Source organism: Manihot esculenta, chromosome 18 (genome assembly GCF_001659605.2).
Source record: "Manihot esculenta cultivar AM560-2 chromosome 18, M.esculenta_v8, whole genome shotgun sequence".
NCBI classification, from domain to species: Eukaryota; Viridiplantae; Streptophyta; class Magnoliopsida; order Malpighiales; family Euphorbiaceae; genus Manihot; species Manihot esculenta.
In genome coordinates, this window is record NC_035178.2 from 20,535,564 (window position 1) to 20,555,412 (window position 19,849).

A 19,849-nucleotide genomic window follows, 5' to 3' on the forward strand; every position below is an offset into this window, starting at 1 on the left:
AAGGTATGCATGAAGTCTACCGCCAAGGTAATTTGGGATGCTTTGATTGTCACTCATGAAGGTACCAATCAAGTCAAAGAAAATAAGATGGAATCCCTCATCTATCAATATGAGTTTTTCAAGATGAAATCCGATGAAACTATTAGCCAAATGTATGATAGGTTCATTGAGATCATTGAAGGGATGAAATCTCTTGGGAAGACTTTCACAAATGAAGAAATGGTGAAGAAAATCCTTAGATGTCTACCTAAAGAATGGCTACCAAAGGTAACTTCTTTAAAGGATGCCAAAGATTTGAGCAAAGTGCAATTGGATGAACTCTTGGGGAACCTCATTGACTATGAGATGACTCTAAAGAGAGAGCAAGTGGAGGAACCTAGCAAAATGAAAAAGAACATTGCTCTAAGGGTAGCCTCCGAAGATACTAATGAGAAAGAAGAAGAAATAAGTGAGGAAGAATTAGCCTTGGTAACTAGGAGAATAAGGAAGTTGCTTTTCCAAAATAAAAAGTTCATCCCAAGGAAGAATTTTAGAAAGGAAAAAGGTGAATTAAGCAAAAAGGAAGTAGTCATTTGCTATGAGTGCAATAAGCCGGGTCACTACAAAGTGGATTGTCCCAAGTTGAAGAAGCCTATCAAAAAGTTCAAGAAGAAGGTCTTCAAAGCAACATGGGATGAGTCAAGTAATACCGAAGAGGAGGACGTTGGTGATGAAATTGCCAACATGTGCTTCATGGCTCTAGAGGAAAGCTCCGATGAGGTAACTACTCTTGATGACTCTGCTTTAAATGATGATGTTGTTGAGTTTTCATATGATGAACTTGTAGGTGCTTTAAAATTGATGAATGATGAGCTTGAAAAGAGTCATAAGAAGAATAAAATTTTGAAATGTGACTTAGCTAGCTTAAAAAGGGAAAGTGATAACTCACCTAAGGAACCTTTACCCTCAAATAATCCTTCACAAAAATCCTTAGATGAGCACTCATTAGAAAATAAAAATTTGAAAAATGAAATCCTTGAGTTGAAAAATTTTCTTTCAAAGTTTTTAAAAGGCAAGGACAAACTTGATGAAATATTGGACTCTCAAAGGTCTCCTAGTATCAAGTATGGCCTTGGCTATGATAAATCAACTCAAGCAAACTCTTCTAAAACTGCTTTTGTTAAAGCTACTAATTTAAAAGAACCTAAGGTATCTAGCTCTAATGAAAACATACCTAAAGTCTCTAGTAGTAATATGTCTATAAGGAATGCACATTTACATAAATTCACTAGTTACAATACTCATATAAGACACACACCTAGGCAATTTGCATATAAAAGAAATGATCATTATAGAACACACACTTCTAGTTCACGCAATCACCACTCTCATCATATCTCTTGCTCACATGCTTTTAATAAAGAAGGGAGAAATGGCCACATGAGAACTCAAACACACTCACTCACTTGTGGACCTAGAATAAGAAAGTTCAATGGTCATTGTCACTATTGTGGCAAGTTTGGTCATACCAATTATAGGTGTACTATTAGAAAATTACATCTTGGATATGGTAGCATATGGAAATTTGATAGTGAAATGACTAACCCCTAAGGACCCAAGTACATTTGGGTACCTAAAAGTGTTTGAATTCTTTTTTTAGGTGTGCTTGAAATTCTCAAAAATTGAAAGGAAATGGTATCTACATAGTGGATGTTCAAGGCACATGACCGAAAATTCAAGTCACTTCATCTCTCTTGAAAATAAAGACGGAAGTGGACAAGTGACTTTTGGAGACAATGGAAAAGGTAAAATTGTTGGCATAGGTAAAGTCGGTAAGGAAAATTCTCCTATTCTTGATAAAGTTCTCTTAGTTGATGGTTTAAAGCATAATTTATTAAGTGTAAATCAATTATGTGATAAAGGTTGTAGAGTTATCTTTGAACCAAAATCATATTTTATCTCTAGAATGTCGGATAACAAAATATTGTTTGTTGGTGAAAGAGTTGAAAATATTTATCTTATTGATTTACAAGCTATGACTAACCTAGATATGAAGTGCTTTGTGTCTATTAGTGATAACTCTTGGATTTGGCATAGAAGGCTTTCTCATGCTAGCATGGATCTCCTCAAAGATTTGAGCAAAGATGAGCTAGTTGATGGTCTTCCAAAGATCAAATATGAAAAGGACAAAGTGTGTGATGCATGTCAAATGGGTAAGCAAGTTAAGAGCTCTTTTAAATTTATTAATAAGGTAATCTCTTCTAGACCTTTACAACTCTTGCATATGGATTTATTTGGTTCAACTAGAGTAGCTAGTCTTGGTGGCATGCACTATGGGTTTGTTATAGTTGACGACTACTCTAGGTATACTTGGGTTGTGTTCCTTGCTCATAAGGATGATTGTTTTGATGCTTTTAAAAGTTTTACAAAGAAAATTCAAAATGAAAAGGGTTTTCAAATTTCTTCAATAAGGAGTGATCATGGTAGAGAATTTGAAAATGAAAAATTTGAAATCTTTTGTAATAAGTTAGGGATCACTCATAATTTTTCATCTCCTAGAACTCCCCAACAAAATGGTATTGTTGAAAGAAAAAATAGAACTCTTTTAGATATGGGGATGACTATGTTAAGAGAGTATAATTTACCTACTTATTTTTGGGCGAAAGTCATAAATACGGCTTGTTATGTTTCAAATAGAGTTTTAATTAGACCTCTCTTAAATAAGACTCCTTATGAGCTTTGGAATGGAAGGAAACCTAGAGTTAGTTATTTTAGAGTTTTTGGTTGTAAATGCTTCATATTAAACAACAAGAATAATCTAGGCAAATTTAACTCCAAAACCGATGAAGGTATCTTCTTAGGATACTCTACATCTAGTAAATCATATAGAGTATTCAATAAAAGAATCTTGATAGTTGAAGAGTCAATGCATGTTATTTTTTATGAATCTAATCCCTTTGCTCCTAGAAAGGAGGTATCTTGTGATGATGATCTTGTAGGTAACCTTGATGAGTTGACTATTGATGATCCTCAACCTCATGGAGATCAAAGTCAACCCAAGGAGGATTCAATAGAGGCAAAGGAAGATGAGGTTGGACTCCAAGAGCAACAAATGCAAATTACACAAAGTCAAGGAGTCCAACATGACTTACCAAAGGATTGGACCTACAAGAAGGATCACCCCAAGGATCAAATAATTGGTGATGCATCACAAGGGGTAACTACTAGATCTTCTATTAGACATGTATGTAATAATATTGCATTCATATCTCATATAGAACCTAAATCTATAGATGAGGCTATTAGTGATGAGAGTTGGGTTCTTGCTATGCAAGAAGAACTCAACCAATTTGAAAGGAACAAGGTTTGGACCTTAGTTTCTAGACCAAAACATCACCCCACCATAGGCACTAAATGGGTGTTTAGAAATAAGCTTGATGAAGATGGCAATATCATAAGAAACAAAGCTAGGTTGGTAGCTAAAGGCTATAACCAAGAGGAGGGCATAGACTATGATGAAACATTTGCCCCGTAGCTAGATTAGAAGCCATTAGAATTTTGCTTGCATATGCATCATATATGAATTTTAAACTATTTCAAATGGATGTGAAAAGTGTCTTTTTAAATGGTTTTATTGAGGAAGAAGTTTATGTCGAGCAACTTCCGGGGTTTGAAAATCATGACTTTCCAAATCATGTTTTTAAATTGTCTAAAGCTTTATATGGTTTAAAACAAGCTCCAAGAGCTTGGTATGAAAGACTAAGTAATTTTCTTTTGCAAAATGGTTTTTCAAAAGGCAAAGTGGATACAACACTCTTTGTCAAAAATCATGAAAATGACATCCTTGTAGTGCAAATATATGTTGATGATATTATATTTGGTGCTACTAATGTGTGTTTGTGTGAAGAGTTTTCAAAAGTTATGAAAAGCGAGTTTGAGATGAGCATGATGGGAGAACTCAAGTTCTTCCTTGGGCTTCAAATCAAACAAGCTAAGGATGGCATCTTCATCAACCAAGCCAAATACACAAAGGAGCTAATCAAAAGATTTGGGATGGAGAATAGCAAGCCTAGTAGAACACCAATGAGCACAAACACCAAGCTTGACAAGGATGAAAAGGGTAAACCAATTGATGAAAAGCTCTATAAAGGTATGATCGGAAGCCTTTTATATCTCACCGCATCTAGACCGGATATTATGTTATCTATATGCTTATGTGCACATTTTCAATCATATCCTAAAGAGTCTCATTTGCATGCCGTTAAACGCATTCTTAGATATTTGAATGGTTCATTGCATTTGGGGCTATGGTATCCTAGAAGTACATCCTTTAGTTTATGTTCCTACTCGGATGCTGAATTTGCCGGAAGCATTCTTGATAGGAAAAGTACCTCGGGTACTTGTCAACTTCTAGGACAATCTCTTGTTTCTTGGTGTAGTAAGAAACAAAATTCGGTTGCACTTTCAACTGCCGAAGCCGAATATGTGGCGGCGGGTCTTTGTTGTAGTCAAATCCTTTGGATTAAGCAACAATTAAGAGACTTTGAAGTATCTCTTGATCACATTCCTATTAAATGTGATAAAACAAGTGCAATCAATCTAACCAAGAACCCCATTCAACATTCTAGAACTAAGCATATTGACATTAGACATCATTTCATTCGTGATCATGTGTTAAATGGTGATGTTACTCTTGAATTTGTGGATACAAACAACCAATTAGCTGATATTTTCACTAAACCTTTAAATGAAGAAAGATTTAACTTCATTAAAATGGAATTGGGAATGCTAGATGGTATTACTTGTTGAGTGTATGTTTTTTTTATTTTTATTTGCTTATCTTTTTGAAAGCTTGTCAAATTATTTGATATAGTTTTAATTTTTTATTATTTTTATAAAAAAAAAGAGAAAAAAAGGGAAGCCCAAAAATTCCAGGTTCGGAGGCATTTTCGGCCCCCTAACCTTAAGTTTCAAGGGCAATATGAAAAGCGAAATTTTTTTTGTCTTTTTCTTCTCTTCTTTTCGGCCGCCTAACATTTTATTCGGCCGTCGAACATTGTCCAAGTTCGGTCGCCGAAGTTTAAGTTCGGCCTCCTAAACTAGTCTAGTTTCGGCCGCCGAAGCTTAGTTCGGCCGCCGAAATTGCGCGTTATTTAAAAATCCCCGCGACAGCTCATCGTCTTCTTCATCTTTCTCGCGCGACCTTTCTCTCTCCCCGAAGCTCTCTCTCTCTCCCTGAAGCTCTCTTCGTCTCCCTCTCCAAAATCGCCTGTTTTGAGCCTCTTTTTCCTCAAAAACCTCCTTTTTCCTCTCTTTTTCTTCACTTAAACGCATAAAAACACTTTCTTTTCTCCACAAAGAACCCTTTTGGAGCGTTTTGAGTTTGGGTATGTAATTTTTCTCTCTCTTTGCTTTTATGCTTTTTACTTCGTTTTCTGTTGATTTGATCTTGTTTTTAGCTCTCTAATCTGACTGGATTGTGTTTTGATGAGTTTGTTGAATATGGGTATAGATAAAAACTGCTGGTTATTTTTTTTTTGTTGCTCTCCTTATATATACATATTGTTAGCTGGGTTATTTTTTTTATTATTTGTTTTGTTTTACAATTTTTTTTTTGTTGCAAATTATGAAGCAATCAGAAATTTTTTTTTATTATTTTTGGTTTTGAATATGGGTATGGTGCAATAATAGTTAACTGAGTTTTGTGGTACTGTGTTGTTTATGGGTTGAGTTTTGTGATAATGTGTTGCTTATGGTTAGCTTTTATGTTTTTGTCATTGCCTCTTTAGCTGTTGTCTGATTAAGAATGGGTAGAAAACACACAGCCCGTAGACATCCATACCTTAGAGGTCAGTCTAGTAGGCAGTCTGAGGCTCCTAGGTCCCCCTCCCCTGACCCTCCTGCCTCTCCACCCTTTGAGTTTCCCATAGTTAGAGAGGAAGATCCAGCCTTTCAGCCTTGTTCTCTCAGGTTTGTTCATCCTGGGAGAACAGTTCATGCTAACAGTGTCCAGCTTTTTCGCTCTCATGGATTCCTTCAGCCCTTTAGAGTCCAGGGTTGGGAGCATCTTCTGATCACTCCCTCAGACACTCACTCTAGGCTAGTTAGGGAGTTTTATGCTAACCTACACACCTTCACACATCACACTCCCCCCCCACCTGGTCAGTTTTGTTAATGGTCAGCGAGTTTACCTCACTCCTGACATCATAGCTCAGCACCTAGGCATCAGTAACTCTGGGGCTGTCGTCTCCACTACTCATAAGTGGATCACTGGTGAGATCTCTTCCCTTCACCAGACTAGGATTATTTCAGGAGATACTGAGCGTGAGGAGCCCTCTAGGCTTATGACCAGTGACCTCACTACCATACCTAAAGTCGTACATCACATTGTCACCTATGAGGTTCTCCCTCAAGCAGGTCATAGGACTGCTCTCTCCTACTCTGATATGTTTGTAGTGTCCTATCTGCTAGAGGGTCGAGCTCTTAACCTACCTCATATCATGATTCATACCATAGCAGACTCTCTTAGGCTGAGTAGAGGTTGTCTCCCCTTTGGTCGCCATCTTACCCTTCTTCTTTGAGCCCTAAGGGTTGACCCAGGCACCGAGTCTGCCTTACCCTTGTCTAGTGAGTACACCCCCTACACTGAGGCTACTCTCCTCCATATGGGTCTGACTAGGAGAGGCAATGACTTTTATAATTCTAGGAGAGATTTTGCAGCACGCAGAGCAGCACGAGCATCAGTGCAAACACATGTTGGTTCTGATGATGAGGAGTCAGATGATGGTTCTCTTGCTGATCCAGAGACAGAGCAGACTCCTAGTACAAGGCGGTCTACTGGGAAGGGTACCTCTTCCCAGACTACATCTGATCTTTATGATGCCACGGGTCGTCTGGAGCTGCAGGTTGCTCAGATGGCTGATCGCCAGATTCAGATGTTTGATCGCCAAATTCATATGTCTGACCGCCAGACTCAGTTAGAGCAGCAGTTGGGATGGCTCACTGACCAGCAGCAAACTCTCATAGAGCAGCACAGACAGATTCTGTACTTCCTTCAGCAGTCCTCTGGCGTGCCACCTCCTCAGCCTCCTCAGTGATTTTTTTTTGTTTATATAGTTGCTTTTGTTATTTCCCTTTTCGTATTGTGGTATTTTTTTTATGATGTCAAAAGGGGGAGAGATGATATCATATATGTACATATTTGATGTTTTTTATGGATATTGGCTATATTTGTTATTACCTTGATTTTTATTTGACTCTTTTGGATTAAATATTTTTCTCTCTCTTGGATTGTGAATATTGTGTGTATTTACAGCTTCTTCTTTTGTGATGCATTTTTATTGGGGCTCATTCATTCATATAAGATCCATTGCATCTCATTGCATTGAGTCAAAACCTCCCTTATGTGCCTTCTCACATTTTAAATATGGCAAAAAGTATTTTTGATAGGGGGAGCACATGAAGGGGGAGTAATTTTTAAAATGCACACACTACACTTTTGATTATTATCTTATTGTTTACCAATTGTTTGTCATCATCAAAAAGGGGGAGATTGTTGGATCTAAATGTCCTAATCCTTGTTTTGATGATTAATGTAATACCCGGCTAGCTTAGGCATCAGAATTCCTACCGCCCGGGGGAATTCGAGGATGTCAGAGGTATCTAGAAGGGTAAGAGAAAGATTTTCTTAAAAGTTTTAAGTGTTTGAAGGTTTTAAAGAGCGAAAGGATTGCGTTTGGAAGAGAAAAGGCCAAGGAGGCATTTTGCCAGATTCGGCCGCCGAAGGTAAAGTTCAGCCGCCGAAAATGCCCAAGATTCGGCCCCTAAAAGTCTGAGTTCGGCCGCCGAACGTTGCATGGTTTTGCATGCGATTCGGCTGCCGAAGCTGAGGCGGTTGTTCATCTATAAAGGGCACCGAGTCCAGAAAAAAGGAGGAGGATTCTTCTCTCTTTCTGGCCTAGGTGAGTTCTTGATCTCCTTGGATTGTTTTCATGGTTTTTCATCAAATCTTTCAAAGTTAAACAAGTTTTAAGTAAGTTTTATGTGTTTTTGAAGAGTTTGAAAGCTTGGAGGAGTTTGGAGCTTGGATCTCCATATCTTCGAGTTTGGATCACACCAGCCTTTGTTCTTCAAGAGGTAAGTGGAGATCCTTGGTTTTTGATGTAAGCACGACCAACAACACCAAAAATGATGAGCTAGCATTGCCTCAAGGACCAATTACAAGGCTGAGATCCAAGAGGTTGAAGGAAGCACTTCAAGGATTCATGAAGGAATATGTTGAAGCTTTGCAAGTTCATTTTGAAGTTGAAGAACAATCTGGCCATTCCAAGTCAATTAGGCCAAATGTGTCCTTATTGACAATTCAAATTCTGTATTTATAGTGGGTAGTCATTTAGTAGTTGGTAGTTAATCAGTAGTGGGTAGTTATTTGGTAGTGGGTAGTTAAACAGTAGTGGGTGGTTACCTAGTAGTGGATAGTGGCATAGATCATGGGTCCATGCATAGTTGTGGGTAGTGGCAAAGATCATGGGTCTTAATTTAGGCTATATAAAGCATCCATTTTTCTATTGTAGACACAGATTATCAATTATTCAATACAATTGCTTTATGCGATTCTTCTTTGAGAGCTTAAGAGAGATCTTGGTTCTTGACATTGCATCACGAATAAGGTTTGATACTAACTTGTATGTTTTTTATTCTTGCTGCTCTTGAAATCAATCCATTATAAGTGTTCTTAATTGCATGTTAATTAAGGGTGCTTTAGATTGGGGAATTATTTTCTGAATTAAGTTCTTTTTACTAGGGTATGTGTCGTTTCAGTCTCTAATAGGCCGGGGTTCCGCATCAATTGGTATCAGAGCTAGGCTTAGTAATAATTTCTTAACTATCCTTTGCGTCTTTGCATTCAATTTTGTCCATTATTGGCTGAATATATCACTTTGGAAATCTGGTTTGGGATACCTATTAGAGCCGAATACATTGTTTGGTTGTTGTTCAAATCAAATTTTACCCTAAATTCTTGTTTAGGCTGAATTACTATCTTTAGTGATTTGGTTTATGCTTTCTGCCCTAATTCATATGCTGTCATTCTAATACTCTTAGAATAGTATTTCCAGTGTTTTACTTCTGTCCATAAAAAAAAAAAATCAAAACAAGAAGAAAAAAAAAAGGAAAAAAAAAGAATTTCTGCCACTTTGGTTCATTTGTTCAAACTTCATCCTGATTGATATCTACTGATATAAATCATATTTCATATACCTTGAACATATTTCTGGGCTTGGAATTCGAAATACATGTTTGGGGTAGGTTTAGGACAAATTTGGGTAGTATTTTCACAAAACAGTTGTACTTAATACTTGCTGTTTTAAGTGTCTATTTTGTTTGCTTGCTTTGAATTAATTTTGTTGAGTCAATATTAATATCAGTTAACCTAGGATTGCATGCTTAGGGAAAACTTCGTGTTAAGCACATCCGTCTTGTCAATTTTTGATTCTTAGTTTGTCAATTTGGTGTCTTCCTGTCTGTTGGTTCCTTACATTTAGTTTGACAAATTGCACATTGTTGAACATCTAATTACACTTAGTACACGAAATTTAACTTTTGTGTGCTAAATCAATCTATTTGTTCATTTTGGTCAGTTTGCATCTAGTGTTGTTTCCTATCTTTTCTTCTTAGGTCTTTCCTTGCTTTCCTTATTATTTGAATCATACAAGCTTGGCTTATTGAGTCCTTATTCTGAAGTGCACTTTTGAGATACCAAGTGAGTGCTTGAAAATTAAACACGTGAGTTGAGAGAATTGTGAATTTTTTTTCTATAATGTCTGGGCATAATACTGGTGACACTTCTGACCCTACATTTGATCTTAAAGATATATATAAAGCTTTCATGGATAGCTTTCAGAAGCTAAATTCGAGAATGGATAACCTTGAGGACAACCTTAGATCTTCAAAGGGCAAGTCCATTCAGAGGGATGATGATACACACGATCCATCCTATGATGAGGAAAATGAGGCACAATCAGCCCCTGTCCGAGTCAGAAGGTTCAATGATCGTGTACCATATGTAGATAACAGTATGAACTCCATAAAGATGAAGATTCCAAGCTTCAATGGTAAGGCTGATGTTGATGCCTATTTAGAGTGGGAGCGTAAAGTGGAGATGGTTTTTAACTGTCAAAACTATTCCGATGATAAAAAGGTAAAACTTGCTGCCCTTGAATTTTTAGATTATGCACTAATATGGTGGGATGAGCTTGTGAAATCTAGGAGAAGGAATGGAGAGTTACCCATTGCTAGTTGGGATGAGATGAAGCGAATCATGAGGAAGAAATATGTGCCTACTTATTACCATAGAGTTCTCCATCATCAATTGCAAAGATTAACTCAGGGATCAAAGTCTGTTGATGAGTATCATAAGGAGATGGAGTTGCTCCTGATCAAAGCAAACATAGTGGAGGAGGAAGACCAGACTATGGCTCGTTTCTTTGGTGGTCTAAACAAGGAGATTGCTGATGTGGTTGATTTGCAACCATATGTTGATTTGGAAGACTTGGTGAACATTGCAATTAAGGTGGAAAGACAAAGAGGCCGAAATAGATGGGGGAGCAACAGGGCTGCTCAAAACTCCAACAGCAAATGGGGTTCCAAATGGAACACCAAGCCTGATCCTAAAAGGTTTGAAAAGTCTTCAACTCAAAAAGGCATGTTACCTTCCAAAGAAACACCCAACTCTCATGGTAAAAATGAATCAGCCCCTAAATCAAATAGAACTAGAGATATTCAGTGCTTTAAATGTAAAGGGCGTGGGCATTATGCCAATGAGTGTGCTAATAAACATGCTATGGTAGTGAGGGGAGATGAGATAGTCTCCGAAAGTGATTCTGATTCTGATGAAGTACCACCTTTAGAAGATTGTTCTGATGTAGAGATAGAAGAGTATCCTGTTCAAGGAGAGTCCTTAGTGATATTGCGTACTTTAAATGTTTCTATTAAAGAAGAGGGACTTGAACAGCGTGAAAACATCTTTCACACTCGTTGTTTGGTTGGTGGTAAAGTCTGTAGCATGATAATAGATTCGGGTAGTCAAGTTAATTGTGCTAGTACTATTTTAGTTGATAAATTAGGACTAGAAACTATTAAACACCCTAATCCTTACAGACTTCAGTGGTTGAATGATAGCGGCGAGGCAAAGGTAACCAAGCAATGTAAAGTGTCATTTTCTATTGGCAAATATGTAGATGAGGTTACTTGTGATATTGTACCCATGCAGGCTGGACACATTTTGTTAGGTAGACCATGGCAATTTGATAGGCGTGTCATTCATGATGGGTATAGTAATAGGTTTTCTTTTACGTTCCTCGGTGTAAAACATATACTTGTACCATTATCTCCTAAAGATGTATATGCAGATCAAGTGAAATTACAACAATCTGCTAAATTGGGTAAGGGAGGTGAGACAAGTAAAAAGAATGAGGGAAAAGGGGCCAGTAGTAAAATGAAAGTTTCGAATGGCCCAAAGGAGAGTGACTGCACGGGAAAGGATAAAAATGAGAGATGTGCAGGAGAGAAAACGTTAGTGAGTGTGGAGGTAAAAGGAGAGCTGAGTGAGAAGAGTGAAGAATTCAGCAAGTCTTCCTTTTATTGTAAAGAGAGAGAGCTGAAGAAAGCATACTTAGGGAAGAGAGCTTTGATTATATTGCGTTTTAGTTCCAATTTTATGATTGAGACTAATCCTACTGTTGAATTGCCTAGTTCTTTTTCTAAGTTATTGCAGGAGTTTGCGGATGTATTTCCTGAGGAGGTGCCATCTGGGTTGCCACCCATTAGGGGAATAGAACATCAAATCGATTTTGTTCCTGGAGCTCAGATTCCAAACCGTCCAGCTTACCGTAGCAATCCTGAGGAGACGAAGGAATTGCAAAAGCAAGTTGATGAGTTGCTAGCTAAGGGACATATCAGGGAGAGCCTTAGTCCATGCGCAGTACCTGTTTTGTTGGTTCCAAAGAAAGATGGAACAATGCGCATGTGTGTTGATTGTCGTGCGATCAACAAAATCACTGTAAAGTATCGCCATCCTATTCCTAGATTAGATGATATGCTTGAAGAATTATGTGGTGCTGTTTTCTTTACAAAAATTGATTTGAAAAGCGGTTATCATCAAATTAGGATGAAGTTAGGTGATGAGTGGAAAACTGCCTTTAAGACAAAATATGGTTTATATGAATGGTTAGTCATGCCTTTTGGCTTAACTAATGCACCTAGCACATTTATGAGATTGATGAACCATGTTTTGCGTGATTACCTAGGTAAGTTTGTGGTTGTGTATTTTGATGATATATTGATTTATAGCCGAAACATGGATGACCACATTAGGCATGTTGAACTTGTTTTACAGAAGTTGCGTGAACATGAACTGTATGCTAATCTTAAGAAATGCACATTTTGTACTGATAGTGTCATATTCCTAGGATTTATTATTAGTTCACGTGGAGTTGAGGTAGATACTGAAAAGGTTAAGGCTATCCAAGAATGGCCTACACCTAAGAATGCTAATGAGGTGAGATCCTTTCATGGATTGGCAAGCTTCTATAGGAGGTTTGTTAGAGATTTCAGCACTATTGCTGCACCTCTAAATGAGATTATTAAAAAGGCTGTTGGGTTTAAGTGGGGTAAAGAACAGGAACTTGCATTTAACACATTGAAGGAAAAACTTACTACCGCTCCTGTTTTAAGGTTACCTGATTTTTCTAAAACCTTTGAAATTGAATGTGATGCTTCTGGGATTGGTATTGGTGCTGTTCTTATGCAGGAAGGCCGACCCATAGCATATTCTAGTGAGAAGTTAGGTGGCGCACAATTGAACTATTCCACCTATGACAAAGAGTTCTATGCACTGATTAGGGCTCTTGAAGTTTGGGAACACTACTTGCTGCCTAATGAGTTTGTGATTCATACCGACCATCAGTCTCTCAAACACTTGAAGGGACAAGGGAAGTTGAACAAGCGGCATGGTAAGTGGGTTGAATATCTCGAAATCTTTCCTTATGTGATTAAATACAAGCAAGGTAAAGAGAATGTGATTGCCGATGCATTATCTAGACGTTATGCATTGACTTCCATGCTTAGTTCTAAGTTGTTAGGATTTGAGCATTTGAAAGATATGTATGAGAATGATACTGATTTTTCTGATGTATTTAAGGCTTGTGAACATGGGGCATTTAAAACGTTTTATTTGCATGATGGGTTTCTTTTTAGGGGGAAACAAATATGCATACCTAATTGTTCAGTGCGTGAGTTGCTTGTTAGAGAATCACATTCAGGAGGATTAATGGGACATTTTGGTGTGCAAAAGACTTTAGACATGTTGAATGAACACTTTTATTGGCCTAACATGCGAAAATATGTAGAGAAAATTTGTGCTCAATGCTTTGCATGTAAACAGGCTAAATCTAAGTCCTTGCCACATGGGTTGTATACTCCTTTGCCTATACCTACTGAACCTTGGACTGATATATCTATGGATTTTGTGATAGGTTTACCTAGGACAAAAAGAGGTAGAGATTCAGTGTTTGTTGTTGTAGATCGCTTTAGCAAGATGGCACATTTTATTCCATGTCATAAAACTGATGATGCAACGAACATAGCTGATTTGTTTTTCAGGGAAGTAGTCCGTTTGCATGGTATACCTAAGACTATTGTTTCTGATAGAGATTCTAAGTTCCTTAGTCATTTCTGGCGTGTTTTGTGGGGGAAATTGGGTACTAAACTTTTATTTTCTACTACTTGTCATCCACAAACAGATGGCCAAACTGAAGTTGTTAATAGGACTTTAGGAACTATGCTTCGTGCTATTGTGGGTAGGAACTTGAAAACTTGGGAAGAATGTTTGCCATATGTTGAATTTGCTTATAATCGAGCAGTCCATTCTTCTACTGGTTATTCACCTTTTGAGGTTGTGTATGGTTTTAATCCATTAACTGTACTAGATTTAATGCCTTTACCTTTGAACGAGTTGTCTAATATAGATGGAAAAGCGAAGGCTGAAATGGTTAAATCAATACACGTGAAAGCGCGTGAGCATATTGAGAAGCGTAACAGCATATATGAGAAACAGGCCAATAAGGGTCGCAAGAAAGTTGTATTCAAACCAGGTGATTGGGTTTGGATCCATATGCGAAAGGAAAGGTTTCCAACTCAAAGGAAATCAAAACTCGATGCACGAGGGGATGGACCATATCAAGTGCTGAAACGGATCAATGACAATGCATACATAATTGATCTGCCAGGTGAGTTTGGTGTAAGTGCTACCTTTAATGTTTCTGATTTGTCTCCTTTTGATTTTGGTACAGATTCGAGGACGAATCCTTTTCAAGAGGGAGGGGATGATGTAAGCACGACCAACAACACCAAAAATGATGAGCTAGCATTGCCTCAAGGACCAATTACAAGGCTGAGATCCAAGAGGTTGAAGGAAGCACTTCAAGGATTCATGAAGGAATATGTTGAAGCTTTGCAAGTTCATTTTGAAGTTGAAGAACAATCTGGCCATTCCAAGTCAATTAGGCCAAATGTGTCCTTATTGACAATTCAAATTCTGTATTTATAGTGGGTAGTCATTTAGTAGTTGGTAGTTAATCAGTAGTGGGTAGTTATTTGGTAGTGGGTAGTTAAACAGTAGTGGGTGGTTACCTAGTAGTGGATAGTGGCATAGATCATGGGTCCATGCATAGTTGTGGGTAGTGGCAAAGATCATGGGTCTTAATTTAGGCTATATAAAGCATCCATTTTTCTATTGTAGACACAGATTATCAATTATTCAATACAATTGCTTTATGCGATTCTTCTTTGAGAGCTTAAGAGAGATCTTGGTTCTTGACATTGCATCACGAATAAGGTTTGATACTAACTTGTATGTTTCTTATTCTTGCTGCTCTTGAAATCAATCCATTATAAGTGTTCTTAATTGCATGTTAATTAAGGGTGCTTTAGATTGGGGAATTATTTTCTGAATTAAGTTCTTTTTACTAGGGTATGTGTCGTTTCAGTCTCTAATAGGCCGGGGTTTCGCATCAGTTTTTATACTGTTTTCTATAAGTTTTTATGAAGGGAAGGGGAGTTCATGCTTGAGTTTGCATGAGTTGTGCATATTAGGGTTTATGGACCCTTTATGCTTTATGTTTGCTTGCTGAGCTTGTTTGTTGGAGTTTAAGTTGTCTTAAGCTCCTATGTGCTTGTTGTTTTGAGATATGGATGAGTTAGAGAGGTTGGATGCATGTTGGGAAGGATTGGAAGGTGTGGGAGGTGTGTTTATGCACGAAGCTGAGTTCTGGATGAACTCAGGTTCGGCAGCCGAAGGAGGATTCGGCCGCCGAACATGCTCGACTTTCGTCTCTGGAGGAAACATTCGGCCGTCGAAGGTGCTGCCGAAGGTGCCCTGTCCAACCTTCCTTTGCTTGTTTTGCATGCATGTTTTGAGGTGTTCTAGAGGGGTTTTGGGGAGTTGTTTATCAGTTGCATAGAGTATGTTTGGTGCCTCCTTTGCATCCTCCATTGTAGGATTGTACCCGAGGAACCGAGGTGTTTAGCTGTAGTAGCTGCTTCCGAGTTAGAGTTAGCCCAGAGTGAGTCAAGCAGTGGCTACAGGTGAGTGGAACTAAACTTCATATTTTACTTGAGAAATGACACGTTTCTAGAATGATTCATGCGTCATAAAATGCCATGTTATGTATTAGGTTGTGTTGCATTAGAATCCACGAATATGATGCATTGCATAAGATGATATTTGTGTGGATGAATGTTGGATGATCCTTAACCCTTGATATAAGCAGAGATACTATGAGATCAGATGAGATATGGCATGAGATAGCCATACCAGGTCGCTCCTAGATAGTCCAGGTCGCTCTTGGTACTATGAGATAGACAGATAGCTAGTCAGATAAGAGAAGTCCAGGTGATGACCTAGTCTCCTTGGCACAGTGGGACATGTTATGATATGAGATAGATAAGAGAAGTCCAGGTGATGACCTAGTCTCCTTGGCACAACAGGGCATATTATGACATACAGTAGAGGGCTAGTGGTGACAAATTCATCCGTGAGATGATATGTTTGTGATGTGATGCATTCCATGAGAGCACGTAATGAATGAACTGTTTTATTGTTCCTACTCACTGGGCTATAAAGCTCATCCCACTCCCTTAACCCAAGTTTTGCAGGTTCTGAGATAGCTATAGGAAGTCAGAGTCAACAAGAATAAAGAAAGATATGCATGAATGTATGTTTGTAATAGCGTAGTGGACATGATGTAAATAAAAGATTAGTTGTAATGTAATGTATAGATATGTACTGTCATATACTAGATAGACTTGTGCTTTCCCTAATGTCTTTGCTTTAGTGTGATGTATGATTAATCCCTTGTACATGAATCCTGTTTTACGTTTCTTGATGAGAAATGTGTGTATCAGGCTTAATGTATGGCTTTGATGAGATACCAGTGGATTGTGTTACAGATTAAAAGGGTTTCAATCCCTTGACCCACAGCAGATAGTAGTCACTGGTATAGGCCCTGAGGGCCATTTCAGATTGGCATATCTGAGTAGCAGTAGTTAAGCCTGAAGAGTGTTACAGGATTGTTGAGTATTTTTTATCATGTATGGGATTTATCAGGTACACAGAGAGTATAGTCGGCTTGCTACGGGTCCCGGCGGCCTTAAGCCGATCTGGATCCTAGTGCCAGTGATGGTTCGGACCGTTACGGAGGGGTACCGCTTTTCGGGCTGTTACAGATTGGTATCAGAGCATAGGGCCTCAAGAGTACGATGTGTTGAGCAAAGATGCTCAAGGACTAGAGATATCCTACATCGGAAAGAAGTGTTGTCTTGTATAGGAGGGTAAACACAATAGGCAAAAATCATGTCCACTAGGATAGGATGTGGAGTCCTGTCTTGCATGATGATGTGAAATGCCATGACGAGATACATGTGCATTATTGATATGTGATATATATGTTGTGGATTCATGTGTTTTAACATGGATCATTTGATGTTTTGTGTGATGTTGTGCTTTTACCCAGAGGATAGTGCTCGTTTCCCTTTGGGTGAGGCTGCTGCAAAGAATAAAAAAAGAAAGTGAGAGGCCTGAAAGGGTCAAAGAAAAAAAGAGTTCTGGAAGAGGGTCAACTCTAGTATGGGTTTTAGTGATGGCTCGAGTTCTGGTTGGGATAGTTCTCGATGTATGAGGTGTGGTAGGAGGCACAAGGGAGTCTGTCTAGTAGGGACAACAGCATGATTCAGGTGCGGACAGGAGGGGCACATAGCACGTGAGTGTTCCACCGCGACTTTGATAACACAGTCCCAGCAGACAACCTCAGATAGAGTGGCTCAGCCAGGAGCTCTAGCCATGGCGCTGGGCAGAGGCAGAGGGAGCGAGATCACTCCTTCTTCCACAGGTTCCCCAGGTGAAGGTCCATCAGTACCAGCACGGATCTTCGCTTTGACGCAGCCGGAGGCTCACACATCGGACATGGCGGTGACAGGTACTTTTCACTTCCATACGTTTTGATGTGTCTGCTATTAGAGACTCTGATGTTTCGCTTTCCTTAGTGCTTTGAGAGCCATAGAGAGTAGGGGTTTGATAGCTTCTGGGATTAGAATGGCCTCTTTGGGCCAATAGACCCAAATGTGATCCATCAGCTGCAGAGTCAGTCTGCCAGTTGAGTTCAGTGCTAGTTGTGAGTAGGTGCCTTCCAGCTGACCTAGTGGTTCTAGGGTGATTGTTTGATGTCATTCTAGGGGTGGATGGGTGAGCTACTCATAGTACTGCCTTAGATAGCAGAGACAGAGTAGTCAGGCGTAGCGATTAGGATGGATCACAAGTCGTTTGTTGAGGGGACAGTGTAGCGATGCCTGGAATTTGATATCAGCCCTATAGGCTCTTAAACTGTTTAGGAGAGGTTATCAGAGGTTTCTTGCTTGTGTCAGAGAGCATAGCAGGTAGTCAGATCAAGAGGGGAACCAGTTTTAGTGCCCGCAGACAGAGAAAAGTTTCAGATGTTGTCCCAAACAAGCCGTCAGGTTTACCACCTGTTAAGAGTAGAATGGGATAGAGGAATGGTGTGTAGACCCAAAACCATTCATAGTTTTCTCTGCAGGATGGCACCAGTAAAGTGAGAGAGAGAGTAAAAGCCAAACGAGTAGTAGCTAGAGGTTAGTAAGCCAGGAAAGAGCTCGAGAGTGTTGCTATGAGATGCTATGGCCTTAGATTTTATCCAGGTATAGGGAGAGTGATCTCTCATCTCCGAGTGCAGCCCTCAAGTATAAGAATTAATGCAGAAAACAGAGTAAGAAGTAGAAGAGTAAGAAAAGAGTAAGAATGGAAATTTCAGTTTAGTTTGGGATTAGGTGGTGGTTGAGGCAGAGGAAAGGGTTGGCCTTTCCATTAGTAGGTTCCCGAGGGAAGTTCCGTTAGCTTTAGCTCGGATCTTCATCCTGACTCAGTAGTAGGCTATCACATCGAACACAGTGACGTCAGGTACGTTCACTTGTGGATGTTCGGATGTGTATGCTGTTTGTTTTGAACCCTAGTGTTTCGCTTTCCTTGTTGGTTGTGAGCCGTTGATAGAGTGGGTTTGATGACTTCTGGGCTTAGAGTGTTCTCCTTGGGTCAGTGGACCTGAGTGTGATCCATCTGAGGCAGAGTCAGTCAGTTAGTTCAGTTCAGAGTTGTGGTGAGTAGATGCCATCCAGCTGACCTTATGGTTCTAGAGTTGACTATTTGGTGTCATTCTAGGGCGGATTGGCTAGCTACTCATTGTGTTTACAGAGACGAGGTAGGAGAGTTCAGAGTGCTCGATGGATCAGAGGTAGTCCTTGGAAGGGACAAAGTATAGGTGCCTAGAGGTTTGATGTCAGCCCAGCAGGCTTATAGGTACACAGGAAAGGAAGTCAGAGGGTTCTAGCTCTTGTGAGCGAGTTTTGTAGTCAGATCGGGGAATTAGCCTCAATGCCCGTAGTTAATGAGTTCTAGATGTTTTTCCCAGACGAACTGTCAGGTTTACCATCTGTCAGGGAGTCAGAGATTGGACGAGAAGTGGTGTCTGGACGCGGAACCATTTCTTTCCTTCTACCCTACAAGATGGCACCTGTAGAGCGAGCATAGGTAGAATAGTATAGAGAAGCTTGGTAGATAAAGGTTATATCTGACCTAGTACCTCACCCTGGAATGTTCCAGTGTCGGTGTGAGAAATGAAGGATGAAACCTTGAGATTTTGTAACGACTGTGAGCAGTTGAACAAAATCACTACCAAGGACAAGTGTTCCCATACAAAATGGATAATCTATAGGAACAACTAGTAGAAGCTGGTTGTTTTTCATAATAGATCTGAGAGTCGGGAACTATATGTGGAAAGTTAGAGAAAAGTCAGTTTAGCATTTGAGTGAAGATGAGATCTTTATCGCTCAAAGGAGTTTATAGTGAAGAGTCTAAAACAGAGGTAAGGGGTAAAACTGCTCAGCGACTCTGAGTATACAAAATAATATCTACTGGATGAGGCAGATGAGATGTTAACTGCCCTCAGTCAGAAGTCGCTTACCAGCTTATCCTATAGTTAGAAGGGATCAGAAGAGAAGAAGCCAGTATAGTAAAGAAGAAGAAAGGCGGGCAAGGATTAGAGTGCATAGCGAAAGGTTACAGTGTTGTGTGTGGTGAGCCGTTGAGGGGTGAAAGCTAAAAGGTTAAATCCATGGAATCCTGTAGAGGACTAAAGAGCTAGGAGTAATCTACTTCTAAGAGGAGAACCATTTGGTTTCCTTAGTTCTTTTATTCTAGAATGGTGTTGGATCCGATAGAGGTTCTGTATGAACCAGAGGTGGAGAT

At 39.2% G+C, this 19,849-nt stretch overlaps 1 protein-coding gene across 1 annotated transcript in view; it reads left to right on the top strand.

Moving 5' to 3' along the window:
• Positions 1–10,165: 10,165 nt before the first annotated feature.
• LOC122722420 overlaps positions 10,166–19,849 on the top strand; it is a gene marked incomplete at its 5' end in the record, with an annotated part of 45,034 nt that continues 35,350 nt past the window's right edge. The window contains 6 exons of the mRNA XM_043953119.1: positions 10,166–11,293; positions 11,753–11,999; positions 12,447–13,080; positions 13,213–13,985; positions 14,139–14,273; positions 14,328–14,452. Coding sequence (XP_043809054.1) covers positions 10,166–11,293; positions 11,753–11,999; positions 12,447–13,080; positions 13,213–13,985; positions 14,139–14,273; positions 14,328–14,452 — 3,042 coding nt within the window. The remainder of the gene's footprint in view (positions 11,294–11,752; positions 12,000–12,446; positions 13,081–13,212; positions 13,986–14,138; positions 14,274–14,327; positions 14,453–19,849) is intronic.